At 43.3% G+C, this 27,801-nt stretch overlaps 2 protein-coding genes across 5 annotated transcripts; one reads left to right on the top strand and one right to left on the bottom strand.

Annotated features, from left to right (window-relative positions):
* The first annotated feature begins 44 nt into the window (after positions 1-44).
* LOC147215173 (dual specificity phosphatase 29-like) lies at positions 45-4,427 on the top strand. Its single transcript, XM_086139573.1, has 4 exons — positions 45-169; positions 289-508; positions 590-813; positions 2,884-4,427. Exons 2-4 carry the CDS (start codon positions 327-329, stop codon positions 3,096-3,098), a joined length of 621 nt encoding a protein of 206 aa, XP_085995699.1. The 5' UTR covers positions 45-169; positions 289-326; the 3' UTR covers positions 3,099-4,427.
* On the bottom strand, positions 3,812-27,799 carry kat6b (K(lysine) acetyltransferase 6B). 4 transcript variants are annotated; one of them, XM_086139568.1, is made up of 17 exons: positions 27,624-27,799; positions 24,584-25,444; positions 19,121-19,229; positions 17,379-17,494; positions 17,073-17,154; positions 16,446-16,575; positions 15,016-15,965; positions 13,857-13,978; positions 13,157-13,269; positions 12,886-13,027; positions 12,572-12,733; positions 12,026-12,119; positions 10,317-10,548; positions 9,881-10,040; positions 9,223-9,489; positions 8,063-8,363; positions 3,812-7,950 (listed from the first exon to the last, which is right to left on the bottom strand). In XM_086139568.1, the coding sequence occupies exons 2-17, from the start codon at positions 25,199-25,201 to the stop codon at positions 5,111-5,113; spliced, it is 6,438 nt and encodes a 2,145-aa protein (XP_085995694.1). In that variant the 5' UTR covers positions 25,202-25,444; positions 27,624-27,799; the 3' UTR covers positions 3,812-5,110. The 4 variants fall into 4 exon arrangements, with proteins under 4 accessions (XP_085995694.1, XP_085995698.1, XP_085995695.1 ...); XM_086139572.1 differs by having other exon boundaries at positions 15,916-15,965; positions 27,624-27,795; XM_086139569.1 differs by lacking the exon at positions 27,624-27,799 and adding an exon at positions 26,187-26,327.
* Positions 27,800-27,801: the final 2 nt, after the last annotated feature.

Genomic DNA, 27,801 nt, shown 5'->3' with positions numbered 1-27,801 from the left:
CTCCTCATTTGATGCCCGTCACAGAGCAGTTATACAATCTGTGCCCTGACTTGAGCCTGCCAGAATTAAACCTCACCATGCTCTGCCTTACAGGCGAGCTTCACAACAAGCTGGCGGAATGATAAAAACAAAATTCTCAAGCAGGAAATTGAAGGACTTCAGCCTCTTGGTGAGTTGCATTGCAAGATGCATGGGGGGAGAAAAACAACAATAAAAACAAAACGGTATTTTTCTTAGGGAGGAAAATTGAGGGAAAAAGCAAGTGAGTTATTCTTTTTTTCTCTGAAGCTCAGAAATCATGAGTGACAGGAAGTCGCGGTAAGAAAATGACTTCTCACAAGTCAAAGACCGGCACCGAGATAAATGCTACAAAGGCAAGGGAGGAATCCAGCTCAGTGGATGAATATGTCACACCTGGGGGCTACGAGCTGGACAAAATCCTGAACCGTGGGAGTGTGGCTTACACTCACGTCAACGAGGTCTGGCCCAACGTCTACATCGGAGACGAGTAAGTCAAAGAGCAGAATAAGGACCGACGGGAATAAACGAATTGAAGGATTAAAATCGTATTCACGCTATTTCTCCACAGGCAGACTGCAAAGGACAAGTATAATTTGAAGAGGTTGGGGATTACACACATACTGAATGCTGCAGAGGGAACGTGGAACAATGTGGACACTGGAGCTGGTTACTACAGCGACATGGATGTGGTCTATTATGGCGTGGAGGCTGAAGATGTCACGACCTTTGACCTCAGCCAATACTTTTTCTCTGCCGCTCGATTTATAGAAGAAACACTGAGCAACTCTCAGAGTAAGAAAAACAGACATAACAAAAGAAAAAGAAACAGAATATCAAACTGTATTTGTCCAATTTCATGTAAACATCAACTTCGTCCTTAAAAAAAAAACGCTCAAATGTCAGATGAAAACAAACCGCCTAGAATACAATTATAAGTGACCAAAAAAAATCTCAAGCATATCTACAAGATATGTTTGTACAAATGTAAACACTATTTTAAAAGGGATTTATTGTATAAATGATACTTGTTACAGAAGGAAAACGGTCTTTCAATCTGTGAAAGATATTGCTTAGCTATTGCAAAAAAAAACAGAAATGAAAAGCTATTTTTGATCCACTTAAAGGAAAAGAATCCTGCCACAATACTCTAATAAAAACAGGTTTAAACCTCTGGATACAAGATGTATCCGAATGCATTGGATAATGGATCAGGGTGGGTTGTCATAGATCATGCTTGGAGGCATTGACTCTCAAAAAATTTGCATTTTGATCGAAGTACTCAAAAACAACTATTGCAAAAGCATCATTTGCTAAACAGAGAAGATTGTAAAATCAGATGTCAAAACAAGAAGAGAAACAAAATGTTCGCCTGGAGGGGGACGTAAAGTCCTGTGGTTGAGAGTTCCAGAGAACTGGACTATTATGACCGAAGGCGCCGTCAGCTGATTTGGTTACAGCAAAGTGATCTTCGCGGGATGAACTCATTAGCATTGTCTGTGCAAGTGTTCACAAACGTAATAGGAATTATGGGCAAAAATTAGTATTTCAAAATCAAATATTTGCTTTGCTTGGGGACCAAAACAGTAGAATGTAAGAGCTTTTTAAGTTTCTTGCTTGCTCTCAATAATGACTATGAAGCCTTTTCACTCATCTGGATTTATGTAACACCTGCTTTATGGGTGCAGTGTTTTCATTCTGCTAGAAAGAAAAAAAACAAACAAACAAAAAAAAATCCCAATATGCAACCAGCTTCTCAGAATCTGACTGTTTCAGGAAGCATCTAACTAGGGAGATTTCTGAATTGATAAAAAGCCTGTCCTGCAGATGTGATACATACTTCTTGAGGATGATTGTAATAAAAGAACACAAACAAATGGGGAAAATATGCCCGTGGAATAGCAGGAAACTTGCGTCTAGTGATTTATTAAAATAACATACACCTTAAGTCTTGGGGATTTGTGTCGATCCAAGCATGTGTCAAGAAACAACACAAATATACTTGATAGGACTACAAAAGTCTTTTTTTTTTTTACTGTGGTTATGGGATGAAGCTGAATTTCTACTTTCATTTTCACTGAAGACAATTTACAGTATCTGTTCATCATTGTTTTGGTAAGAAAATCGGGTGGCAATGAGTGCAAAGGTGCCCTGGCAGTTGTTCGAAGTTGCCACTTTTTCTGCAATATGTAACCTGAGGCAATGACAACAAAAACTCTTGGCTCTTTTTGTTGTCCTGCTTTCCGGTATAAGGAGCTAGTTGGAAAAAGAGGAAGAAGATGTTTGCGGAGGAAGCTTAAAAAAGAAATTCAAGACCATTACCGTGCCAGCTACAAGCAGTCAACAGAAGCATTTAAACTGTGCCGACCTCACCTTGGAAGAATCATATCTAATATCTGTTTCTAATTTTGCTTTTTGCTTTTTAGCTACAGACGTTCTAGGCTGGCATTGTTATCTCTGATATTTTTGGCCACAACACTTGCTACTCACTGGTCTTGATGCACTGGGCGGACAAGGATAGCTGAGGCTACGGCCCTGTTGGACTTATTTCACAAGAAGTTGGAAAAGGCGCACTTTTACTCAGCCAGCCGACCTAAGATGTTCAGCAAGTGTTTGCTTGTCAACCTAGTTTAGCACCTTTAGCCACACCGACATGACCAAACATCATAGCTAACATCATAGCTAATGTGTTAGCATTAGGAGGGTATCGTCTCACAACAGGGCCGTGGTTTTACTTATTAAGTTTTGCCGCACGCAGAAGCAAGAAGCCACTCGCCAGAAGGACCTTAGTCTAAATCAACATGTCATGACTAGTTTTAACAAATACAAAAGAATTTCCTAATAGTGCGACTTATGACCCTGCAGGTAAACTGCTGGTTCACTGTGTTATGGGAAGGAGTCGCTCCGCCACGCTTTTCCTGGCCTACCTGATGATCTGCGAGGGCATGACGCTGGTCGAAGCCATCGAGCAGGTGAAAACCCGCAGGCGCATCGTACCAAACTGGGGCTTCCTGAAGCAGCTAAGAGAGCTGGACATGCACCTCCTGGAGAAGAGGAGGTCACCTGCAGAGAGAAGCTGAGTAATGGACTTGTCAGACAAGTTGAGACATCCCTTTTTGATGGAAGTCAACAAGAATTTACTGTGAGCAATCACTTCACAGGAAAACCATCTGAGAGACCTGACAGTTTAAAATTGAAATCCAGAGGAATGTTTGAAAAGGCCAATTCAGATCTCACATCCCTCAAAGTCTCATGTTATCACAGTATTGTTTTTTTTTTGTATTTTTTCTAATTTCACCCCGGTCCCGTAAAATGCTACTTTAACCCTCTCAGGCTCAAATTAAGTTGTAGTTGCAGGAAAAATCCGATATTTGGCTGTCGCAAATCTGCAACATCTGCCTGGAGAAGGTTAAATCCCGTCACAATTATAATAAAGAGAAACCAAAGGCTAAAGAGGACACATAGCCAGGCCTATTCTCACGTCAGTCCAAAGACCCAACACATGGCCTGCATGTCGATCTGTCCATTGTACTTTTTTGTACATTACAATTTCACTTTTCATCTGTGACATTTCTGAACGCCACGGTTTCTTTTTAAGGTCTATTTTAGGGGGTGGGGTTCCAATAAATAAAGTCTTTAAATAGTTAAGTATTTTCATTTTTGATTTATTTAAAAATAAGTAAATATTTAAAAATATCTTTCTGATGTGAAAACACATACCTGAATTCTAATGTTATTTCAGTACTTATTCTGATCCATCTTACGTGAGATCAATGAAAGGGGAACAAGCATATACATGGTCAATCATAATTTATTCTTATGCTAAAATGTACAACATTTTAAGTGACTGACAAAAGGAGAAAAGTCATAAATACAAGAATGTCGTTCTGCCCTATTTTTGTGCACATAGCCAGATATTTCCCCAAATTCTTACCAGCAACTCTGTACAGGTACAAAGGCTACAAAAGAGCAATATAAACAAAACCACAAGTACAAGTTGCGAATTACATGCAATTCATTAGCTTAGTTTGGTCTATTCACAGGCTCTATTCTTCTACACTTCGGTAAAATATAAATCCAACATTTTATAAAGATAGAAAACAAATCTACAGATGGAATGAAAACGTAGCTTTAAAGGCATTATGTAAAATATCAACTTTGGACTAAATTTATATTTTCTTTATTGTTATTCATCATTATAATCATTTAGTTCTTTTAAATTCTGCCACACTTCTGGACATTTTGAAATGTTTTAGAATTTTCAGGGTACAAACACTGAGATATGCTTTGTTACTTTGACAGAAATCAGTCTGCTTCATCAAACAGAAAGCTGCCTCAAGGAGATCTGTTACAAAAGACTTCAGAATTATACATACATAGCAATAAAACCTCTCCAACCGAACAGAAAACAGGACTAAGTACATTTTTTACATTATTAGAATTAACAAAATATAGTTTCATCTTTCTCCCGTGGAGGGAAACCTAATAAAGGCCAGATATCCTTAAAATGGCTTGCTATTAAGCACAACACTTGTACAGTACTACTCAATGCACTGTCACTAACAGAGACTGAAGCATGCTAGTTGTCACTTTACAAAATACGTACAATAATTTAAATATACAAAGGCATGAGTATAGTACAAACTAATTGTCAGCACTGTTAGACAGATACACTGAACAGGTTCAAAAGCCACTAACTCCACTTGTAGCAGGCACATTAAATGGCTTCAATTGAGGCTGCTACACGACTGCAAAACCATGATGAACTCTACCTCAGAGCTCTGAACCTGCCTGCTGTAAAGACACATCAGAGACATTAACACTAATTAAATAGATTTTCATTATAATAATGTAAGGCTTCCCATCTGGAGGAACAAAAATACTTTTTTTTTTTTTTTTTCTTTTTTTTTTTTAACATTAGCTTCAAAGTTTACACGTTGATGAAAATTTTTGCATTCTTTCCAAGTGCTGCTGCTGGTTTTTACGTCATAAACGAGGACAAAAAGAGACACAAAAAGAAAACAAGGCCAAATCAGTGCATCTTTGAACAGCAAAATGCACGTTAGAAGAACCAGCTTAGTCCTGCGGTCAGTTACCGCCTCATGAAAGGCCCTTTCAACGATTGCTTGGACATGCCCGTGTTCATGTAACCATGGTGACCAGCTGGAGTGTACACCATGTTGCCATGTGGTGGAGCCTGCATGGGCTGCTGGGGGTATGGCTGTGTTCCCATCATGCCCATCTGCATAGAGTACTGGGGTGACTGGTTCATATAGGCATGGTTTCCATGGTAGCCGCTGTTCATCATTGGCTGGCTCATGCTGTAGCCATTCATGGCGTTGAGGGAGGGCATGTTCATAGAGTTGACATTGTAGGCCGGCGCCGGCATTATGTTCACGCTCATATTCATGCGCGGCATGGCGGCCAACGTCCTGGATGGCGCCTGCATGGCCATAGTCTGCGGCGGCCGGGTGTACATCTGCTGCTGGTGGTGCGACAGTGGGGCAGACTTGGAGCGTGCTGAGATGTGACTCTTGGAGGTCATTTGGGATTGGATTCGCTGCGTGGGCGGGATGCCCATGTTGGGCTGTAACATCATGGCTGGCGGGGAGCTCAGATTCGGGGGCGGGGTCATGGTGGCCTGCACCTGTGGGTTGGGGACTCGATGCGGGGTCTGCGACAAGGAGACCAAACTGGAGTGCTGAGACGAAAGCGGAGGGGTGTTTGCATAAGATGTGATGGGATGTGAGGCCGAATGGTTGAAAGGGTGATCCATGAACGTGTTGGTGAACTGCTGCAGCTTCGCCAAACTCAGGCCCGACGACTGCGTGTAGTGCCCTCCGCCGTACTCCCCTTGGTGGTTGATCCTCTCGTAGAGAGCAAAGTTTGGGTTGCCAGATTCGGGAATGTCTGCCAGCTGCATGGTGGTGGCGAAGTTGGTGGTAATGGCACACTGAGCCATGGGTTCCTGTTGGCCGTGCTGACCGTGTTGATTGTGAAGGTTATGTTGAGTGTGCTGATTGTGCTGGCTGAGCTGATTGTGCTGCAGATGGTGATTGTGATGGTGGCTATGCTGGTTGTGAGGATTGTGTTGACTGTGCTGGCTAAGCTGATTGTGTGGACCATGCTGATTGTGTTGGCTGTGCTGATTGTGTGGGCCGTGCCTGCTGTGGGAGTTGTGTTGACTGTGTTGGCTGTGCTGGCTGCGCTGGTTGTGACTGTGCTGGCTGTGCTGACTATTGCTGGGAGGCCTCTCCACCACCACGCAGCCCTGTGGTGACTTGACATTGCAGTGCGGCGGGGAACTTAGGCTGTTCTGCTGAATCATCCCACAGCTGCCCGGGTTGACGGCGGCCATTTGCTGGCTCACGGCACAGCTGCTCTGGGCCAAGCCACTTGGGGGGATGCTGCCATAGGAGCAGCTGTTCTGGGAGGGGCCTGCCCCACAGATGCTGCCTCCCATGGTGGAGTCGTAGCTGCTGGGGTTCTCATAGTTCTCTGTGGTGCTCTCGATGCTGCCCAGATCGCTGAAGCCACTGTCCACAACCTGCTGTGAATGATCTGACACAGATGGTACATCCATCATGGGGCTGGTCTCCATGTTGTGGAGAGATGGCACAGAGATTGCGCTATGGTCAGGGCTAATCTGAGTGTAACCGCTCTCCAAAATGGAGACAGCGGGGCTGTTGACAGAGCGTACCGACTGGCTGGGGTGTGACGGTGCAGAGGACAGGGGACTGCTGTGGTCTGACTGGGGACAGTCATCCAGCGGTGTGAGCTGGGGGCTCTGGGCCACGTGGGCATAGGGTTGCAGGTTCCTGCAAGCCTCCTGGCTCTCCACACATTCCTGGAAAACATTCTCCCGCTCGGCCTCCTGTGTCAAGGACTGAACAGCTTGGGCCGTCTCAGAGTCGATCTCTGTGCAGACCGGGGGATTCTCCCTCAGCACAGGACTGGGAGTTGGCCTCTCCGCAGGCTGTGTAGGCGCATGATCTGCACAGGGACTGGGCGTGCTCTCCTCCTCTGACTCAGAGTCTACAGGATTATCAGAGTCTGCAGCTGCTACTGAAGAGACTGCCTCTACTGCAGATGGTGGTGTTGCTAATTTTGTTTCTGCCACTGCATGCTGAATGCTTTCTGCAGCAGCAGCTGGTTCTGCCTCGCTGCACGGAACTGTAGAACCTTGCTGACTCAATGCCGAGTCACTGTCTTCTTTTGGATCTAAAAAAGATTGAGCGCATTTAGGTATTTCTTTCGAATTCTGATCCGACTCTAACTTGCTGCTCTCGGGCTCGGCTATTTTGCTGTGACTATCATCTTCATCATCAGCATCCTGATCCTCTATTTGAGTTCTTTGCTGCTCCTCCTCCTCCTCCTCCTCCTCATTTTCCTCATTGTCATTATCCAATAAGATGACACCCTCGGTACTAGGCTCCGCATCTTTGGCTGGGTAGTCCTGCTCATGTTCACTTTCTTGCTGGTCGTCTTCAGGTTGTTCTGGATAGTCACCTCTGTCCTCGTGCCTCGGGGACATGGCAACTGGCGAGGCGGCAGACGAGAACACTGGAGAAGCCACCGGCGAACCTTCGGGGGAGCTTGACTTTTCGGAGTGATGATCAACGAGGACCGGGAGCTCAGGGCTGAGCTCCTGTAACGATAAATCTGGACTTGTAGAGCGTTGGACTGTTTTGCTGCTCTCCACAGCTCTGACAATGTCATGGTCTGATTCCCCTTTCACTTCTTCGGTCTGAATATGGTGCTGCTCCGCTTCCATGGGAGTTTCAGGAGGCGTGTAAAGGTTGAGCTTGAAACCCATTTTGCGCTCATTCTTTAGCCTCCATTTAGGAGGACCCCGCTTTACTCCTTTGGGCCACCCTTTCTTTCGTTTCATTGGACGAGGTCTGCTGGGTCTCTTGGAAAGGATATCGGCTCCTGCAGATTAAAAAGATACAACGATCTTAGTGTTCTGTCACCGCATTCGGTTTGAACATTTTTACGTGAATTACTGCGACGAGCCGTCCGGTTTGACAATGGGTGCCGTTACCTTCTGTCCAATGGTCAAGATTGTCTTTCTGTGCATTTTTCATAAGCCTTGGGCGACCTCTCCGACGTTTCATGGGTGTGATCTTTGTGTTGTTCTCCTGGTCCTCCTCCTCCTCGTCCTCCTCCTCTTCATCCAGCTCACCTACTCTGCAGGTACGCTCCAGCAGGGGCATGGGACACTCATCCTCCGAATTTTCGAACGGCTCGTGCAGCACCTCCGTTGTCTCAGAAATGGTTTCGGTTGTTACGCTGCTGTTTATTCTCTTTCTTTTACGCCCTCTCTTCTTTAGCACAATCGTTCTCTGAAACGTAAATGAAGAAGAAACATTGAAAAACTGAACGAAACCTCCGGCAGTTTTGTCAAGAATGAAAACTAGGGCACCAGGAGCGTGACCTCCATTCAGACGTTCGTGCTAAGCAAAAAATGTAAAACCACACTGTTAAGACTAAACGTCTGAGCAATGCAGCTTGGTTTGGAAAACCACAAATTAGAACAGCAGAGTAAGTAGAAACCACAGTCTATCAGTCTATAGTCTACATTCTCCAGTTGTTTCCCAGGGGTATCACCAGCAAACGGCTCCCCTCTCCAAAATCCTACACAAGACAAATAATTGCTAAATCAATACCAAAACTATTGAACTAAATAAACCAACACGTCTACCGCTATTCTGAATTCGACACTGATTATATTGAAAATGTGTCCTTAGCATCATGCAGGCGCCTGTAACATTATCTCCAGCACAAGGGGGCAGTGCCATATAGACAGAACAGATGTGAGAAACATAGAGGAGGGCAGTAAATTAACCATGACCATTGACAATAGTACAAGGTTTAGCCTGCGCAGTCTCGACACCAGCAGTGAAAACACAATCTATTATCTACAGCTGCAGGCACACGGGGAGGCTCCAGATGACAAGAGGAAGCTACTGAACCCTGCACTGAATTCATGAATATTTATCAAACCTTTCCACCTCGCCTCAGTACACACAGAAATCTCTAATAAAGGAAAAGAACTAATGATATACATTTAATTCTGCTTTGTTCAAAAAAAAAAACAACGGTCCACAAAATCAATGCAAAAATCGCATGTGGGAAAAACAGCTGACTTATAGGGATACAAAAGAAGCGTGAATGACATAGCCCGACACTTTGACAAGTCACCTTTCTCTTTGCCGAAAGCATCACGTGGGCTTTTGTCAAGATGGGTGGTGAGCCATCAGAGTCGTCATCGTCAACAGGTTCGTCGTCACTAAAATCCTCTGCATGCTGGATGCGCCGAGTCCAGGGCGGTGCGGGGCGGCGTTCATACGTTCTATAAGGAACCTTGCAATGAACCTTGGTGAGAGATTGCCTGCTACCGTGAGTCATCATGTAGCTCTCTCTTTCCTCTTTCTCCCAGCAACTGGCCTGCTCCTTCAGCCGCTCAGCCTGGTAATTAAACAGACGAGATGCATCAACTCAGGGAAAAGTGCAAGCGTGACTCAAACATCTGAGCAATGATATCAATGGGGAAAGAAGATGTAGGATTTAACACCGTGACAAATGAATCACAGCAGCATCCCTCTAAACATAAGAGCAACATCCTGATTGGATGTTTTCTTATAACTCATCTTAAGCAACCCTAAAAAGATTGCCATTCATGCAGTATTTTGTGCTATCAAGTATGTGGCAAACTGATTTAGAACAATTTTGCACAACATTACATGCCTGCTGACAGTGAAAATGCTTTGCTTGTTAATGTCCTCCTTCTGAACTCCCCAACTAATCAAGCCAATATTTTGCAAAGCAGGCAAATCCAAACAAATGAAAAGAAGCCTACATCCATCTCTGCCTCCCTCTCCTCCTCAGACAGGACAGCATTGATTGTTGTTGACCGTGTCCAACACAAGTAGTCAGGGTCCACCTCGTTATTACGGGGGTTAGCGCGCAATCTGTCCATGTGCCTCTGTATCAAACGCTCTCTTCTGATCAACACAATCCTAGGTTACAGACAGAAATGACAGTGAGGTAATGTCCACACCAGAGTGAAACACTATCATGGGCAGAAGGTGATATGTGGTTAAATAGAAGCATAAATATGAGTTCTTTGGGACAGCGGGTTCTTATGTCCTTAGGGTGCTTAACCTGACTTACTTCTGTCAATATTCAGCAGCATTAATGGATACGCTGTTAAAAATACCCGTTGGCCTGGATAAGTCAAACAACACACAGAAGTGACGGCGCAGGCTGAACGAGACCGCAGCTTGGAAACTGACCTGCCATCCTGTCTGTCAATCATGCAGAGCTGCTGAAGAGTCGCAGCGATGTCATGTGGACACATCCCAGTGGCCCTGCTTATTCCTTTAACACTGATATGTTTATCTGGGTGCTTATAAAGGTACTCCAGTATGACACTTTTCCAATATGCCTGGTAGGATAAGCGACCCAGATCTGACAGTGGCTTCTCTGGGGAGCCAGCTTGTCCTTCTTGCCTGGTGAGAAGGTAACCTAAAAAGACAAGATTCAAACAAAAACAAAATGCTTTAGTAAAGCCAGAGACTGCTAATAGGTTGCTTCAGATTGCATTTCAATCCCAACCTATCCACTGAACCATGGTTTAGATTCTACCTTCAAATAATAGAAAGAGAAGAGGGGCAATCAGTTTTCCCCTCCCTCGATCTCTGTCGGAGGTTACGATACGCGCCGGCAAGGGCGACCGAGGAAGTCGAAATAGACGAGTAAAGAGGGAACAAAGGGACATCATAACAGAAAAGCAGCTGGATGTCATTGCTCTCGAGAGACTGCACAAGAAAAAAAAAACCCAATAGTAATATGTATCTGTGTGTAATTAGTTTTATAGCCACCCTGCCAAGGGTCATCTATTATGAACGGCATGAAATTAATTAATGCTTTTTAATGTGCACTCACAACTGAGAACCAAACAAGGTATTCTAATCACTGAATACGGAACATATAATATTTCAGTGATCATGAAAATATTCGCCACTAAAACCTAAGCCCGTGACGATAAACAACAAGCACCGAATATGGAACTTCCATAAAATCTATTCCGTGTCATTTAACAAGTATACTATGATTATTAGAACAAAATAAAAAAGCTGCTCTGGGGGGCTTTGACTTAGAAATTGAATGGGCCCATTTTCCACACAGGCTCTCACTGATGCTGTGCTCTTGCAGCTACCTGAGACAAAGCGTTCCTCTAATGCAATCCAATATAACAGTAAATCTGTTAATCCAAACAACTTCCAGCTCTAAAGCTACATTTTCCAATAAAGTCTTCAAAGAGCTCAGAACTCAGCTGTGTTCAATCTCCCTTAATCCCTGTCTTTGTTATCAGCATTCTCAATATCACAGATCCTCTCGCATCTCTGTGTCTCAATGTTTCCCAAAGTGAGAAGGAAATCTTATGCTCCATTACCGCTAGCCCTGCCCACACTTGTTCCTCTTCCTTCCCTTCATCCCCCGCAAACTCTGTGAGGAAACATTCGTAATAAAAATGCAATGGTAAAAGAGTGCCCACCTCAACACAGAGACAACTATAGCCTCGGCTGTTTTCATGAGCACGGCCATACGACTTTCGAGATTGTGCATGTCAAGTTTACCGGGCTTAAACATAATGAGCAGCGTTGGCAGTTGCTCAGAAGTCAAAGAGACAGAAGTTTTCTGTTTTCTGTCAAAAAAAAAAAAAAAAAAAAAAAAAAAAAAAAGGGTCTTGAGGCAACGCTTTGGTGAAATCCTACTGGCCATTAAATAATGTATGCTCACAGAATGTGATGTTTCTTATTCCTAATCTTCTGTGGTTGCCTAAGCACAGTTCGTGAATGCTCTTGATTAGGGCACTTCAAAGCCTTATACAAATAACACTACCTTGCCACAAGCAACAAACTCATTCCTTAATCTGAAATTGTTTGTAAAGACCAAGAAAAAAGTCAGTTCAGAAGTCTAAAAACATTAGGGCACTTACTGAAATCAATAAGAAACCTTCCAAATCCCTGCCTTTGGTACTGAGGCATGATCATTATGCAGGAGACATTGTACTTCTGCTGGCAAAGCTTTTCCTGAGGGAAGGAGAAACAGATCAAGTATGTCAGAGCTCTGCTGAAGCCGGCAATTTACGGCACCTGCCATTGTCCTTGTCTGAAGCTGTGAACATGTACATGAGCACCATACAAAAATTGAAGAGACTTGAATAAAAATGATAGGTCTATAGCCAAATTGAGGCTATGGCTAAAGACAATTTTCACCACTATTTTCAATTGCTGATTTAAATTGATGTTGTTTTTTTCAACATCAGAGAAAGATTGCACAAAGACTGAAATTTTGTCTTGCTATTTCTTAGTCTGACAACTCTGAGAAGCTTGAATACATGAATCATTTGACGATCCTATAACTTACATCTAGGGTACAAAAATGGTAAAACGAGCTCTAGGTCGCCACGCATTAGTATAATCATTCAAATATGATGCGCAGTATTCCTTCATTTCCCATATAATTACTCTGTAATTCTTACCTTAGAGAAATAGCCCACAAGATGACAGCCTTTCTCATCATTCTTTGTAAGTATGTAGAAGAGGAATGGCTCCACATCATAATACAAGGTCTTGTGATCCAGGAAAAGCTTGGCTAACAGGCAGAGGTTTTGGCAGAATAGTTTGCTGACATTTCCATCAACCTAAACACGGAATAAAAAAAAAAAATAAAAAAAAAGACCAAGAGGACACTGTTCAAATAGTCCCATTTTTTTCCCTCATCCTCCCAGAACCCATCCAGGAGAATCTCGTGCAGCATACAGTTATTGCTTCATTGCTGTAAAAGGAAGCTGACCTCAAAGACGGAAAGGTCATCCTTTCTGTAGATTTCATTGGCCGGCGGGTGGAACCAGCCACACTTCTTTGTGTGTCTCTGGAGAATGTTTTTGCTTCTCATGTACTTCAGACAGAACTCGCACAGATAAAGCTTTTGTAATCTGTAAAAGACAAAAGGAAGGGTAGCAAGAAGGACAGTGAAGTTTTATAAATGGCTCAAAATAAAATGGATTTCTTCCAATAAAAAAAACGAATAAAGAACCCGGCTCATGGCATAAAAAAAAAATTACCTTGAATATTCAGGTGGGTAAGGTGACGAGTACCAGGTTTGAATTTCAAATTTTCCAAACTCAATGACTGCAGGGCAACGTATAGAGTCCGTGTTCATCATGGGTCCAGTTCTCTGAAAAGAAAACGCTGAGGTATTCATATGATGACCATGATAACTTTCTGTACAATCTATTGAAAAGTTTCCTTTATTGAAGATTTGTTGAACTTTGAAGTATGTGATGATATCAACATTTATTTGATCTCATTTGATTTTATCTGGTGATTTAAGTTGCTAATTACTTGATTAACATCCTTGAGCTTTTGCGGTTGTGGGAAAATGCCAAGTGTCTGTTTTACTCCCAAATAATATCCATCCATCTTCTGCCGCAGGGAATTGTGGGCCAAATAATATTATACTTGAAATAAGTTGCTGGTGTGGGGAATTAACCTTTCATCATACCTGGATATATAGCCTTTATCAATTTTGAAATTCTCTGACAAGCAAAAAAACCATCATCGAGACACAGCATCATCCATTGCACAGAAGCCCCAGGACATGATACGTCACCGAAGAATCCTTTCCTAGCAATATCAATTTGTAGCCCACGTCACCCCCAAACTTCAGCTTGAACGTATATAAGTGAAAAATGGTAGATCGCTTAGTCAAGTCTGAAACTGCAGTTTGCATTTAAGATGTTGGATATTTCAAAATGTTATCACCTGTGCAGCAAGTTCCTGGACTCGTGTGAATGTCTCAATGTCTTCCTCTGTGACGTGCTCTCTGGACATGGCAGCAAAATCGGCAGGGGACTCCTGCTTCACTCGCAGCTCCCCATTGTGGGCTGTTACAGGCACAGTAACACAACATCAACACATCAATACCGGCCTGGCTGAAGCCGCCGTGGCTGAATAATCTCATAAATGCATTCTATGCAAATGTGCTTATACTGTGAGTATTGCTGCTGAGCCTCTTTGAGTCTCAGAGGAATTTCATAATGTATCATCTTTGCATGTTTATATGAAAATCCCTAATGTAATGAAGTGAAACTAAATCACTCTAATTGCGTAACCGCTTTCATGTGCTTAGTCATCTACCAAGACAGTTTCCCATGAATTAAGAAGCAGATGCAGTGAAGGGAGCAAGTGTTGACATGAAAAGCAGCTGATGTTGGAAAGCAGGCAGTAATTTCATGAAAGACATCAACACCACGACTTAACCACCAAACAAAAACCCATTACAAGCGGGATTGATGTGTCATTAACATATATGGAAATGTGCTGGGTAGGTAGTGTTTTCTGCAATTTATAGTCACAATTCTACAACAAGACATTTATCCATATTTGAACTTCTCTCTGACACACAGTAAAATGCAAAGTGTTACTGCACTAGTTATAATCATCAGGTTGGGTGCGAGTCACTTTGGGTGGGTGAAATATTGGGTTCTAAGTGTCTATTGACTGTTGGAAGAGAGTGGAGAAAGTGATTTCAAGGGTGGTGGCGTGGTGAGAGAGAAAACCTGTGTTACTGCAACCTTTTTAGCTTGTGACTACAATGTATAAACTATTGGAGAGGGTCAAGGACAGAGCGAGGAGCAACATGAGGGAGTTAGTGGGCCATGCACTATGACAAAAGCCAACGGGCAAGAGGATGGAAGCCACGTAAACTCCGCAGCCAAGTCAAAACGCAATGAAACTGGGTTAAGAAACTAAAAGAATTCAAATTAGGCAGAAGATTAGTCTGTTAGGATGTTGAGGGTGCCTTCTCAAAGAAAAGATTAGCTCTAGTTTGGAAACAAAAATTAGTGTCAAGCTTTAAAAAATAAAGAGAAGCTTAAGGTGTGGCGACGCAGTCTTGGCTGGTGTTTCGAGCCTTGCTTACCATGATTATTCTCAGGCTTAATTCTTCCGTCTGTCAAGTCTCCCTTTCCTGGTGAGGGGGCTCCCTTCTGGGGGCTCACTTTATACCTCAGCCTGCCTAGTGTCCTGTGCTTTTTAAGGAAGGGGTTACGTTTGAAATGACTAACCAACTTAAATGGGTGTCCTCTGGGTCGGCCTGGCCCAGCTGTGGTGGCGTTTAACCGATTTTTATTAAACTCGGTCTTTCCAAGGCGCTGGGGCCCTGTTTTGGACAAAAAGGGTGACTCCTGCTTGTGGTGCAGGCGCTTAGGCGGTGCGTAGGAAGGTAGTCTCTTTTTTCGTGACTGTCCCTGAGTAGTATAAATGTGTGAGAGTCCGTCAAATAGTCCCTTAAGTTGGCTGCTATTGCAAAGACTACTCAGGGAAGGAACACTAGACTGGCTGGAAGAGCTCTGGGGTGAATTAGCAGAAGTGGAGCTGCTGGACACCTGTGACGGTGGGCTAAATCCCGGCAAAGTGGGAGCAGGAGGAAGTGCGGAGGGCATTATGTTTTGAGTGGCGTGAGCAGCAAAGACAAACGGCTCTGGTGGCTTGGACAGTTTGGGCTGATCCTTGTCCCTAGTGCTCAACGGGTTGGCAGGAGACTCTACTGATACAGCTCGCGAGCGACGCCCCACGGGGGAGGGGGTAAAGAATTTGGAAAGCCCATCGATAAGCCCTTTGGTTTTCTTGTTAACTGTGAGTGTAGCTGGGGTGGAGGTGGGCGTGGGAGGGGGAGTGGTGGTGGGAGTGGAAGTGGTGAATTGGGTGGCGTCGACCGCACAACTGGGGTCTGCAACAGCCAATTTGTCTCTGGCGTCCTTCACAGATGCAGCATGACCAGATGAAGGTGTGGTACAGACGGTAATCTTTTGACCCCTACCAGGTGATCCTCCAAGTGCTACCATGGAACCATCACCACTGGTTACAGACCTACAGAGAAAACAAACGTGATCATTGGGTCAGATAAACACACACATTGTCTAAACAAATCCTTTATTTCCTAATGGGAGAAATAGTGCGATGTTTTTCTTTTCTTTGTTTTTTTTTTTTTTTTTTGCGGTGGTACAGAGAAAGACATTTGCAAATACAGCTCAGCCGAGCCGAGTAAAAAAATAATTCACTGTCATATAATGGCAACGTTGAAGATTTTGTTGCTCTCGGTAAGTGCTTATGCCATTGGAAATGTGTTTATGGGTTGCTGCAGTATATTGCAACCTGGCTCTACTTTTCTCATTTATATATATTGTAATTATTTGACATTATTAGTGATGATCTAAAAAATCCACTTATTACATTTTGACCCTAACATGCAACATTACTTTGCAATTAACTTTGTGGGAACAATGTGGCGATTGTGAATAGGACAAAACAAAATAAGGACGCCAGATGTTTTAATAATCACACACTTACATTCTTTGCTTGAGCTTATTTCTGGGCCGTCCAATTGGCTTTGCATAACGACGTTTGATCTGATCGGCTTTCTTGTGGAGCAGTTTCTTCCCATTTTCCTTCGGTCTGCAGACCTGGCAGATCCAAGTTCCTGGGAGGTGTCCAAACATAGAGAATACTGTTGGTTGGATTCATCAATTCGGAGGACATGCAGTACATTCATTTAAAACATTTCCTTTAATACCTACAGCTGGCAAGAATCCCACAAGCTCACAATGACAATCAATTACTCAGCGCAAAGCGGAAATCCATAAGAAAAACATTGGGTCAATTCTCTGTCCAATGAAATAGACTTTGTGTCAGCTTGTTGAGCAAAGCTATATGACTTGTATGAATTGCCTGCCAAATGTCCTACTACAGTACGTGCACCATCATTACAAGCCTCACAGCAGGGTCAGTGCTGTAATCCAGAGATAGCAAATCTCCCCAGGGACGCTGGAATAATTTGATATGCATGCAAAGCTCCAAATAAGCCACCGCTGCCTCTCTGCGTGCTGAGTGACAGCCCCGAACGGCCATCTGTGAAGAGGAGGCTTTGAATTGACAGCAGAAAGGAAAACACAGAAGCTAGACAGAGTATAACCTCACCTTTTGGCATTCTTGAAAGTGGCGGGTCACAGCATTCCATGTGAAAGCCCCGATCACATGAATCACAGAATAGCATCTCATCCTGAAAGGGAACAGCAGGCATGTGTAAGGGATGTCCCCGTTGCATACATGAACACCCACCATGATTTAAAGTCTTTTGGAGAAAATAAGACCAATTGTGCAGACGAGAGGCTGTGCAAATCAGAGGGAAAACCAACAACTCCTAAGGGATGCACAAAATGGGATCCACCTCTGAGCTGTCATCGCTGAAAATGCACTGTGTGTTAAGTGTAATATCATACTTACAGCATTTTTCCCCTGTATTCGACAGGAGCTGCAGGTTTTGCATTCAATACATTGCCACCGTAATCTCTTCACATTTGACGTTAATTCAGTGGAAAACTTCAGACATGACGGATGCCCTTCAGGAAAATTGAAAACGCATATCAACATGGGTCCATTATAACAATATCACTAACCTAGTGTCAAAGCTTTCCACCATACTGCAGATTAAATATTAACATATTATGTAATCATACAATAGCGGGCTTGTATGTCCGCTACACATTTTTCCCCCTCTGCCACAAGCTGGGTCTAAAAACAGTATGATCAAACATCTGAGCTGCTAATTACAGATAATTTGATCTTAATGAGGCAGAAACAGTAGCAGCACTCATTCTAATGGAAGCCAATCCATGAAAGTCATGTAAAAGCTTGCCTTCTCCCTCACCCGACTCCCTCTCATGGTTGTAAAACAGCTGTTTTACAGTGAGAGGACAATTTGTGTACACTACCAGTGCTTAATGAAAACCACCTCAACGCTAGTTAGTCAAATTTGAGCTATAAAAATGTCACCAGGAGAACAATTCCTTACGGCATTTAAAAATAATTGTTCAGACATAAATGACTCCTTGGCAGTGGTAATTTTAAGGGGGGGGGGGAGGTAGCATTTTGGTCTGGAACAAAAGAAAAGAAAGCGAAATGCTACCGTTCAGCTGTGGGGGAAAAAAAAAACGCTTTGATCTTCGATCCCCTATTCCTCGTGCTCTCTATAGGAAGACTGAATTGAGCGAAAATGACTTAGGTTATTTCACATTCTAATGACCACTTATGGAGTATCTCCCCGTTCGGAGCCCAGAGAGAGTTGGAAGCATTTTGGATCCATTCAACCACTCAATTTCAGCATTGTTCTTCCAATAAATCCCTTTAAGATAAGTAAAAAATCCGCAGCAAGAATATGACATCTCCTTAGCGGATGCTGTGAGCTGCTGATACCAGGCTGGATTACGTGATGTGATGATAGACTATCTTGAGAGATGATGTGAATTTGTCAACCCGTTGCAGACTTTTCTATAACCTTTATGCTGAGATAGCTTTACAGACATATTTGATGATGGCGGGCAACGTTGCGAATCAATAAGCACAACCGCTTAATGGAGATGTTAGATTTACAGCAGCTAACCTTGATAGGATTAAGCGCAATGATTTTTCAGGTATTTCAGACAAAAAAAAAATCCTTAACTTTTCTACCTGGCTACACATGAATTGGGTCAGCTGAATTTCCAGCAACCACTTCACATATACATGAACTAATGACTTGCATTTTACAACTTCCCAGAGTCAGCGTGGTATATCACTTTGGTATCTTTTAAATTTAGCAGCTGAAAAAAAAGCAACCTTTTTTTAGAAAAGATTTCTGAAGTTGTATTGTCTTTGTGTGGCACAGATGGCAGTGTCAAGCAAATACATTAAGAGTGAATAAAAAACAACAAATGAAAACACAATTTGCACATTTGCACATCTTGCTCTATGTAAGCGACAGTAATAGAGCACAATACGCAACATGGCTCAGTGCCGTGAATACAAGACTGTGATTTTCATACCATTCATCATATTGTAATGCAGTTGATACCAGAAAAGAATTTCTGTAAAATATGGTGATGATTCAAGCAAATGTTTTATCATGTAACCACTCGCATCATTGATTTTGAATAATGCCAATATGGTATCAGCTTCCTCAGGGCTACAATATGCTTGTGAAAACTTACCACTGCTCCCACAGTCTGCACAGGACAGCAGCTCTTCTGGCCGCTTGTCCCGATTCGACTCTTTCGTTCCAAGACAGAAACTGCATATTGGGATGGGGTCAACCCGGTGCTGGGTGGGAACACAAACATGGACAAACTGTTTAAAAAACAGAAACGAGAACAAGCTGTGTATGTAGTGGCTGAAAGTCTGTTTGTTTTCAGACTTTTTGAAAATCTTGATAAGATTTGGGGATTTCTGCATGCAGGTTGGTTTGGGCAATAATATAAAACATACATCAATTCTGATAGACAGAAACGTGGACAAAAAGTATGAGCTCGAAGAATATTAAAAATGAACACGCAGTAAAAAAGACTGGAATCGATGGATCATGTCCTAAGAGATATGCTGCCTTTGAGATCCACCTCCTTTATGAATAACAAGTGATCATAGTAATCATTGTTTAAGGGCTTAATCCAATTCTTAAAGCCAACACTCAACTCTGAAAGGATTAACCAGCATGTAATCAAATTACCTCAACAATATAACATGCCCTCATTGATGCAGCCATGATCCACTGTAAATGCTGCACGTCTCAGCGCAAACATTCATTTAAAGGCTTACTTGTGAACTTTAGGAGAGGTAAAATATGAACTCGAGATTTAAGAGGATTTCCACATTGACAATTCAGAATGGAGAGGATGACTTCAGGGAGGAAACTGGGTAAAACTTAGTGTCATGTCTTTAGAATGCAGCCAATGAAAAACAGAACCACTGTTAGGCTGAAATTATGGCCACAGTAACCTCAAACAGAGACGTTCATATGGTGTACCTTTAAAAATGAGATCACATATGCAGGGCCCAAGAGGAGCATTAAACAAACGTCTGACTCCTTCCCCGCTTGAGAAGTTCCTAACAGAAAATAACACTCACGGGGTGTGACCATAAATAACGTACCTCATCATCAGTTTACACACTAAGGCCTGGTCTATTGACTGGAGCTCTGGGGACGCACATAATTAGATCCTGGGTTCTGTGACGCAGATCGGCATCCACGTCTCTGCCAAATTTTTGACCTCCAAATCTCTACTTTTCCTGACCTGACCACCTGCCGATCTTCGATTCAATGAAGGAGAATCTTTTTTCCATATGTCAATAGACGCATGAAAAGACTATCCTTTCAACCTGTTACACCATCCATATCATCCCCGAGGGAAATGCAGCAAGCACACACGCTGGAAATTTGGTCCTTGTTCCTGGGTGCTGTATCAATTAGATGTTATGGCAGGGGGAAGAGTTTACTGCCACATTAATGATTACTCTATTTTCAAACCTGCCAGGTCAATATTTTAAAGTGGGTACAGGAATTAGAAGCTAACTGCTGTGCACGCAGTATCATTATGACCCCAAATGACGTTTGTGCTATACCATAGGGAATGAGTGAATAGGTAATCAGAGAGTTTCTAACATTTAATTGTACGCTGATTCAAAAACCCACCATGCTCAGAAACATGTAAGTTGGGTCTACAAAAATTGTGCGGAAGGAGTCTCAGAAAGACTGTTCATATTCTACAAATAGTTCAAATAATTAGAGCCTTGTTGCCACATGTTTTCACAGCTGATCATCCATCATTTTAACAGACAGAAAGGGGGAATTATTTGACGTTGCCCTTCATCGCCGGCTGTTTGCATTCACCGATTCAAGATCCAACCAATGGCCCATAGATGACATTGGGGTGTTTCGATAACATAAGTTACTGTGCATTTATCTCTAAGGGCTGTGCTTTTTCATCTCATTTAAGTAAGATCAATGACTGGTGTACGATGTATCTTTGATTACTTTTAGTCAGTAACAACCTGGTTCGTGTTCAGTCATGAAGATGAAATGGGCAGAATGAAATGTTCGCCGTTTCTGAGCCGTTCAGTTAGCAGCTGCCACCTATTACGCTTCACTAGCTTCATATACCTGATTTTTTAGTATTGAGATGATTGAAATGTTCGTGGGATATAACTTAAGCTTAAATCAGAGTTTAATTAATGGGTGCGAAGAGCTTGATGTTTCCTGAGACACCACTTAGTTGTACAAATATTCGAAGGACGGTCAATTTAAAGAAACGCTAGTCATTTCTCTCACACAAAAATGAAGACACTCTCTAACAACGTGAAGAGCCAGTGCTACTCCATTAAGCCAGTTGAGCTACATGTTAATCAGTTGTTTAATTAGCCAGATGTCTATCTTCTTAAATAGTAAAGTTGTCTAGCATTGAAACTGTGCCCCCTGTATGTTTCTTTTGCAGAGCAATACAAAAAAAAAAAAAGGTCCGTGGGATTTCTAAGCAAAGCTTCGAGTCTTCAGCACACGTTTTCAGTAACTTGAAACAAACTTGAAAAATACATGATTTGAATTATAATTAGTGCCTGATGTGGTTTTCGTTTTGCTAAAATCCTGAAGAGTTGTGACTACTGTTATAATTTTCCTCATTAAAATTGCAAGAATATCAGTGAAACTGACAAACAGATGTCTAAGACTTTAAGCAAAGGATGCCTTTGGATTTCATGCAAAATTCTAATGTTAAAAGCAGCGTTTGCATGCAGCTTTAATTCAGATTTCAGACTAAGGGCTTTATAAATTTACACTGCAGGAGTACCCGATAACGGCCTGCACCGTGAACATTATGTCTACTCAGAAATACTACCTTGGAGCAGATACTTAATCTATAGGGTCTTTGACCCCATGATAGATCTACAGTGCAAAAAGGACAACCACTAGATATCTACCAATATTACGAAGCCAATACAGTGATGTGTTACACTTTGCTCATCTTTTGCTAGTTGTGGCTAGTTTTAGGGGAAAAGGCATTTTGGCCCTGGTTTAAGATAGCAGTAGGTTTCATTGGTGAACTTCTCAATCTCTGCATGACAATATGTGACTCAGATCATTGCAGTTTCTATATCGCAATGGAAACGGAGAGGCTGAACGGGACGATTAGGGGCCGTTCCTGTAAACATTTGCTCCACCTGGTGTGTGCCTCAAGTTCCTTCTGCAGTGGAAAACCACCTTTTCTGCCTCAAGCAGATGCATGTGAAAACAACCTTGTAGTCAGAGTCAGCACAGACATCATTCTGAACAGTGAAGGTCATACATCAGAGAAGGAACAATAATCAAACATATTTTTGAACGGTGTAATAGCGAAACAATTCCATGTATTGTGCAAAGTGGAAACCAGACTCCGAATGGAAGTGTTTATCGAGACATAACCCTATATGGCATTTTCATTACATAGCCTACCAACACAAAACTGTCAATGTGTTTTTCCCTCAGGTTTCTGGAGTTCATAGTTACCTGTGCTTGCCTACGTTTACGGTGGATGAAATCGTGAAAGCTGATGCACTGTGTAAAAAATATCTCAACATGTCTTAACTTCACAGCATAGTCTCCCCACTGGCTGAGCTATGATGTCTAATCCAGGAACTGGTGAATTAATTTCCAGCAGAAATATTCTTAGGACTGGTAATTAAAACCAATTACTATCTGCCACGGCACAAAAATGCGAAAATAGAGAAACAAACACAGCTGAAGCGATGCTGATGATTTTCTTGGGGATTCTAAATTAAGTACATTACAGGAAATTATGCTGCTTCAAAGGAGCAGGCTGTCCTGAGTGAGGGGGTGGGGTCCTATTAGAACACTGCTAGTGCAGAGAGAAAGCTCAAGTGGTTGCATAACACAGCAGGAAGAAAAAAAAAAAAAGAAGAAAAAAAAAAACTCATTCCTTGCCTTTGTTCCTGCCAGAGTCTCTTCAGACTCTTACAAACTCTGAAACACGGCTGCTCTTTTTTAACCTCAAAAGTATCTGTAATTCTCAACACACAAGCGCACACACACTCTCATTGTACTTAAAGAAAGTGAGCGGACCAACGTGTCCTGTCCTTTGAAAGGCAAGGTAAACGTGGACTGGCTGGGTGATGTCACCGGGCCGGCAGCAATAGGCTGAATTGTTCCAAATGGAAAACAGCAGGCCTTCCTCAGCTATGAGAACCATCACAGGACACTGTGTCTCCAAACAGTTCTCGGTTTCATTTTTGGCCTGACCACAGACATAGTCACAGTTGTGGCTGCAGTATCAAGGTGTCGCTGCCTGATTATTCACTGTAAAACCGGTGTGGCGCAGGATGACGTCTCTATAGTCTGAGACCGCTCACCACTTCACTAGACTAACTTACGTGTAAACGACTGGACCGCAGCTTATCTTGATAAACCTAAAGTAACAAACTGTGGGAAGTCTTTGCATCAAATCAAAGTGGAGGTGTGCTGCACCAAGACAAATCTTTCCATTAAAAACGATCCTGCTCTCTACAGTTAAAAACGGTAAAGATTGCAAAGCAAGTGCAACAGTGCTTACATTTTACAGACATTTGTTTGTTGGCAGCGTGTGTGAAAGCAGGAACGCTATAACTGCAAGCTCCAGTAACCACCTCATCAAACAGGAAAAGCAATGAAAACAATGCATCCTGGAAGTTTGTTTATATTCTTTCCCTCCGGGGCAACTCACTTAACACAAAGGTCAATACGACTGCATATAGTGCGGGATATATACCATACTTCCTTGGACTCGGATTCTTTGGCTTGTCTATTAGGGCAACGTTAGTGTTCTCTGTATCGGCAAATGACAAATAAAATATCTCAATTCTGGTCATCGGTGCTTTGCTACTCACAAGAGAGCAAACCACATCCCTTAAGGTCATTGGGCTAGAGTTACATAACCTGTGGGAAGCCTACATCAGACTGGCTACCACACACTCTCAGCATGACTTTCTGGTTATCCAAGCTTTCTTTTTATGGAGAACAACCACAACTCCAAAGGGACACTCTGGACGGTGTTGCTTCTTCCGATAAGCCCAGATCGAGTTCCAATGACAAAGACCATAATCACAAACATGTTTGCAAACGTAAAACAAGTTGTAAAAAAAATGCAAAACATAGCTTAAGTGACATATTGAGTGTGTGAGACTGCTCAAGTCAAGAGGTAATTGATGTCAAGACAGAGTCTGACCGATAATGGAATGATACAGCTGATAAGGATGCCGGCATAGGAAACACCGAAATGAATCCCTCTGACGTGGCAATAATAGGCTAATATATTTTTCATATAAAGGAAAACCACCTGCAGATAGAATGTATTCAAAGTATGAAAAGGACTAGTTGTCTGCACTTCAAATGCAACAAAGGCATTGATTTAAACTCAAAAAGATGTCCCGTCCCGTCCCGTCCCCCCCATAAAATTGTCATGCAAAAATTGAATCGAAATTTCAAGTCATTTTAAAATCCATGTCTACACATTGACATACTGGCCAGGCTGTTTCACTGTAAAAAGCGATGGCATTTCTCATGGGTAGCAGCAACATAAGGCACAGCAATAAGAGGATGATGGGGAGGATCAGCGGGGGGTGAAGAGGTGAAAACGCAGCAACTGAGTTATGCGTACCTGGTCTCGCTCATGGGGAAGGAGTGTCACGGATGACAGGACCAAGGGGGAAGCACTTGGACACCTGGAGCTCCTCCCCTCTGCACTGCCAAGACTGAGTTTATACCGCGGGCCATTTTTCAACAACCTTCCGTTGTTAACTGAGCGCTTGGCCGCCAAGCGTAACCTCTGCCGGAAAGCGGGGTTATCACTGATGTTGGAGAGGTCGTCCTGGTTCCTCAGATACCTCTCGATGTTCTTGAGTGAGGAGCCGTGCGTATCATCCAGACCCTCGATGGCCCTCTTGAGTATCTTATTCCAATCAATATGGCGAAGATCACTTGAATTCCATATAGATTCCTTTGATGGCACGGACACGTTTGCAGGCGGGATTGATCCAACTCTCACAGGATTTCCTGGGTCCTTGTAAGAGATGCTCCCCTTATTTGTAACCTTGAGAATAGAGCCATCGTGAACACTTAATTCCAACTGCTCAAGGACAGTCTTCTTGTCCAGTCCGTGTGACGTGGCCACGGCATGACAAATCCTCTCCTCCGAGGGCCTCTGCTTTTGCCTTTTGATTTTCTGTATCGCTTCGAGAATCCACTCCGTGTAATGAGGGTTTGCAAGTTTCACCATGGTTGAACAATTAGATTCACAAAAATGCGATCCATACAGATTCCCCCTTTCTGTTGCTGAACACCGTGTACATCCACATCCTTAACAAGGTCAAAAAGTTATGCTCCCCGTCGCCGTCCACGTTAGTCTCGATCCCGGGTAATCTGACCACGACGGCGCTCGAGGAAAAGTTGGCACTAATTAATTCCACGACCGTAGTTACCGCTTGACCTGGAAGTGCGTTAATGAAATCCAAGATCAAATCTACAGGGGAAAAAACAAACAAACAAACAAACAAAGAGAAAGAAAGAAAGAAGTGAAATACATTTGTAATTAATTATCCAGTGTTTGGTGGCTTTTTCTTCTCATTTGCATCATATTAACAAGCTTTCAGCAGCATTGTCAAATAGAAAAGGCAGATGGAGGCAGAAGTTGGAAGACATCCTAGTAGACATACAAGCAGATGCACTGCTGCCATGGCTGCTAATGAAATTAAGAGTGACTTAATCCACAGGTGACGCCGAATATTTGAAAGCCTTTCGCTACTTCGGAGAGGACGATTTTGTTCGAGGAGCGAGCAAGTTTTCCCACTGTGACAGCTAGCTTAGCTAGAAACTTCTACCGACTTATGGAAAAGTACGAACACTCCCCTCGACTGATTGAGCGTTCCGTACTGGCTTTCAGATTTTAACATTACATGTTGACATGTTTCGAGCGGCGAGCCGCCTTGGTTTCCGAAGTAGAAGTGTAAATGTGCGTTCGATAAAACGCCCCGACGGCCACAAAAGAGGCGAAATGTGGATCGTTTAACCGTCGATCGCACACACGCGACTTTTGACAGCTCGATGTCCGCGACAACAAACTGATCGCCGCCGCCGCCGCCGCCGCCAGATGTACGATCTATGTTCGCTCCGTGACAGCTCCCGTTACGCGTTTAAGGCCGGACTACGAAGCATCGCCGAGCCGTTTCACACGAAGACAAAGCTGTAATAACTCAGTCACAAACCCGGAGTTGTGTTCCGCCGAGTTGAGCAGATAAATGTCAGTGTTGCCAGCATTACTGATGTCACCTAAACAGTCGCCATTTTGTTACAATGTTGTAGTTTACATGAATCCGACATGACGCTGATTACAATCCAATGGAGTCTCATTAAACCTTACCTACACTAATGCGCCCTCCCTAGCAACTTCAATATTGGCTGTAAAAGACAAGATCCGATTTCTGGTTTGATAAAGCACATGTCAATCTTTATGTATGAGCTCCCTCTCAGAGGCTGCGCGGTCTGTCACTTCCCTCCATTGACCCGCCTCTTAAGGTACCGTCGGTGACGAGTTGATATCATTTACCTCAAACGGTCGTAACGTCTCCACTCGGCGGCTCAGCCCGCGGCGACACCGCCTTATCGCCTCTTACGAACACATTAACGGACACACGGCGACCGAGCAAAGCCCGAAAGAGAGGAATATCTCAGCCGCTTTGCGGGCCGTTTCACGCCGGCCCACCTTAATTACATTCCTCCTTGAAACAGTGGTTACACTTGAAAGTGATTTGGCTCGTTTTAGACTTTAATTGGTTATTTGTTAAATCAATCATTCGTTTGCGTAAAACCTACAAGAGGTCAAGGGCTGATTTAAAGTGGAACACACTTTTTTTTTCCTCACCCCCCCCCACCCCAAATAAATTCAAGGTGGCGTATTTAAACACCGCAGGCTGAAGTGTGTGAAAGCTATCGCCTTACCCTCCTCCTCCTCCTCCTCCTCCTCCTCCTTCTCTCCCTCCCTTCTCCACCTCCATCGCTTCTTATTCTTTCCCCGAGAGGAGCCGTAATTCTCCTGATATTTAACGCCGAAACTATTTGGCGCCGAATAAACGCCGATAAACATAAACGTTTGGCCGCAACTGAGAAAAAAGGGGGGTCTGGGGGAGGAAAAAAAAGTAGGTTTGCACGTCGGCTCCGCGGAATGACTCCGGTCCGGCGCGGCCGCTTTGCGATGATGCCACGACTCCTTTATCACCGTGAACTATCAAATGTCTCCGGGAGGGGAAACATTTGAGCCCCGGAGGCCGGAAAAAGGGACGTTCAGGGGGGGATACAAGTTAACACGACCGCCGGGAGAGCGGCTCTTCTCCGGTGCTGCTCCTCAATGATGCACCGCTTTAGTTTTCAGCTCCACATTTCCCGGCTTTGCCTTTCCTATCGGGACACACGACCTCCCGAGTTGTTGTTTTTAATTTTTAATTTTATTTTATTTTTTTAAATAAATAAATAAATAAATAAATAAAATCCCGAAACACAACAAGCCGCGATACCTTCACCGCCGCGGGGCGAAAACGCACGACAAATCAACACCAAGTTTCATGCTAACATATGAGTAAAGGAGGTTAGGAAAAAAGAAGAAGAGCACACAAGCTAACGTAAATATTCGCTGGTAGTTTTTTTACCTCTTCAAGTTTGCCCCCCTCTCGGATACTCCTCTTCATTATCAGGGGAACGTCGACGGGAAGATGTGCGGCGACATATCCGAGCGATTTGGTGTGATTTGGTGTGAAGACGGGAAGGAGGAAGGCTGGGGACCCTGCGCCGACACATGGAGAGGACCTGATAACAACTAATTGAAAG

Source organism: Fistularia commersonii, chromosome 32 (genome assembly GCF_037954325.1).
Source record: "Fistularia commersonii isolate RoL2024-O1a breed Wild chromosome 32, RoL_Fcom_v1.0, whole genome shotgun sequence".
In the NCBI taxonomy this organism is placed as follows: domain Eukaryota; kingdom Metazoa; phylum Chordata; class Actinopteri; order Syngnathiformes; family Fistulariidae; genus Fistularia; species Fistularia commersonii.
The sequence above is the reverse complement of the archived record's forward strand: the minus strand, read 5'-3'. Positions and strand labels throughout refer to the sequence as shown.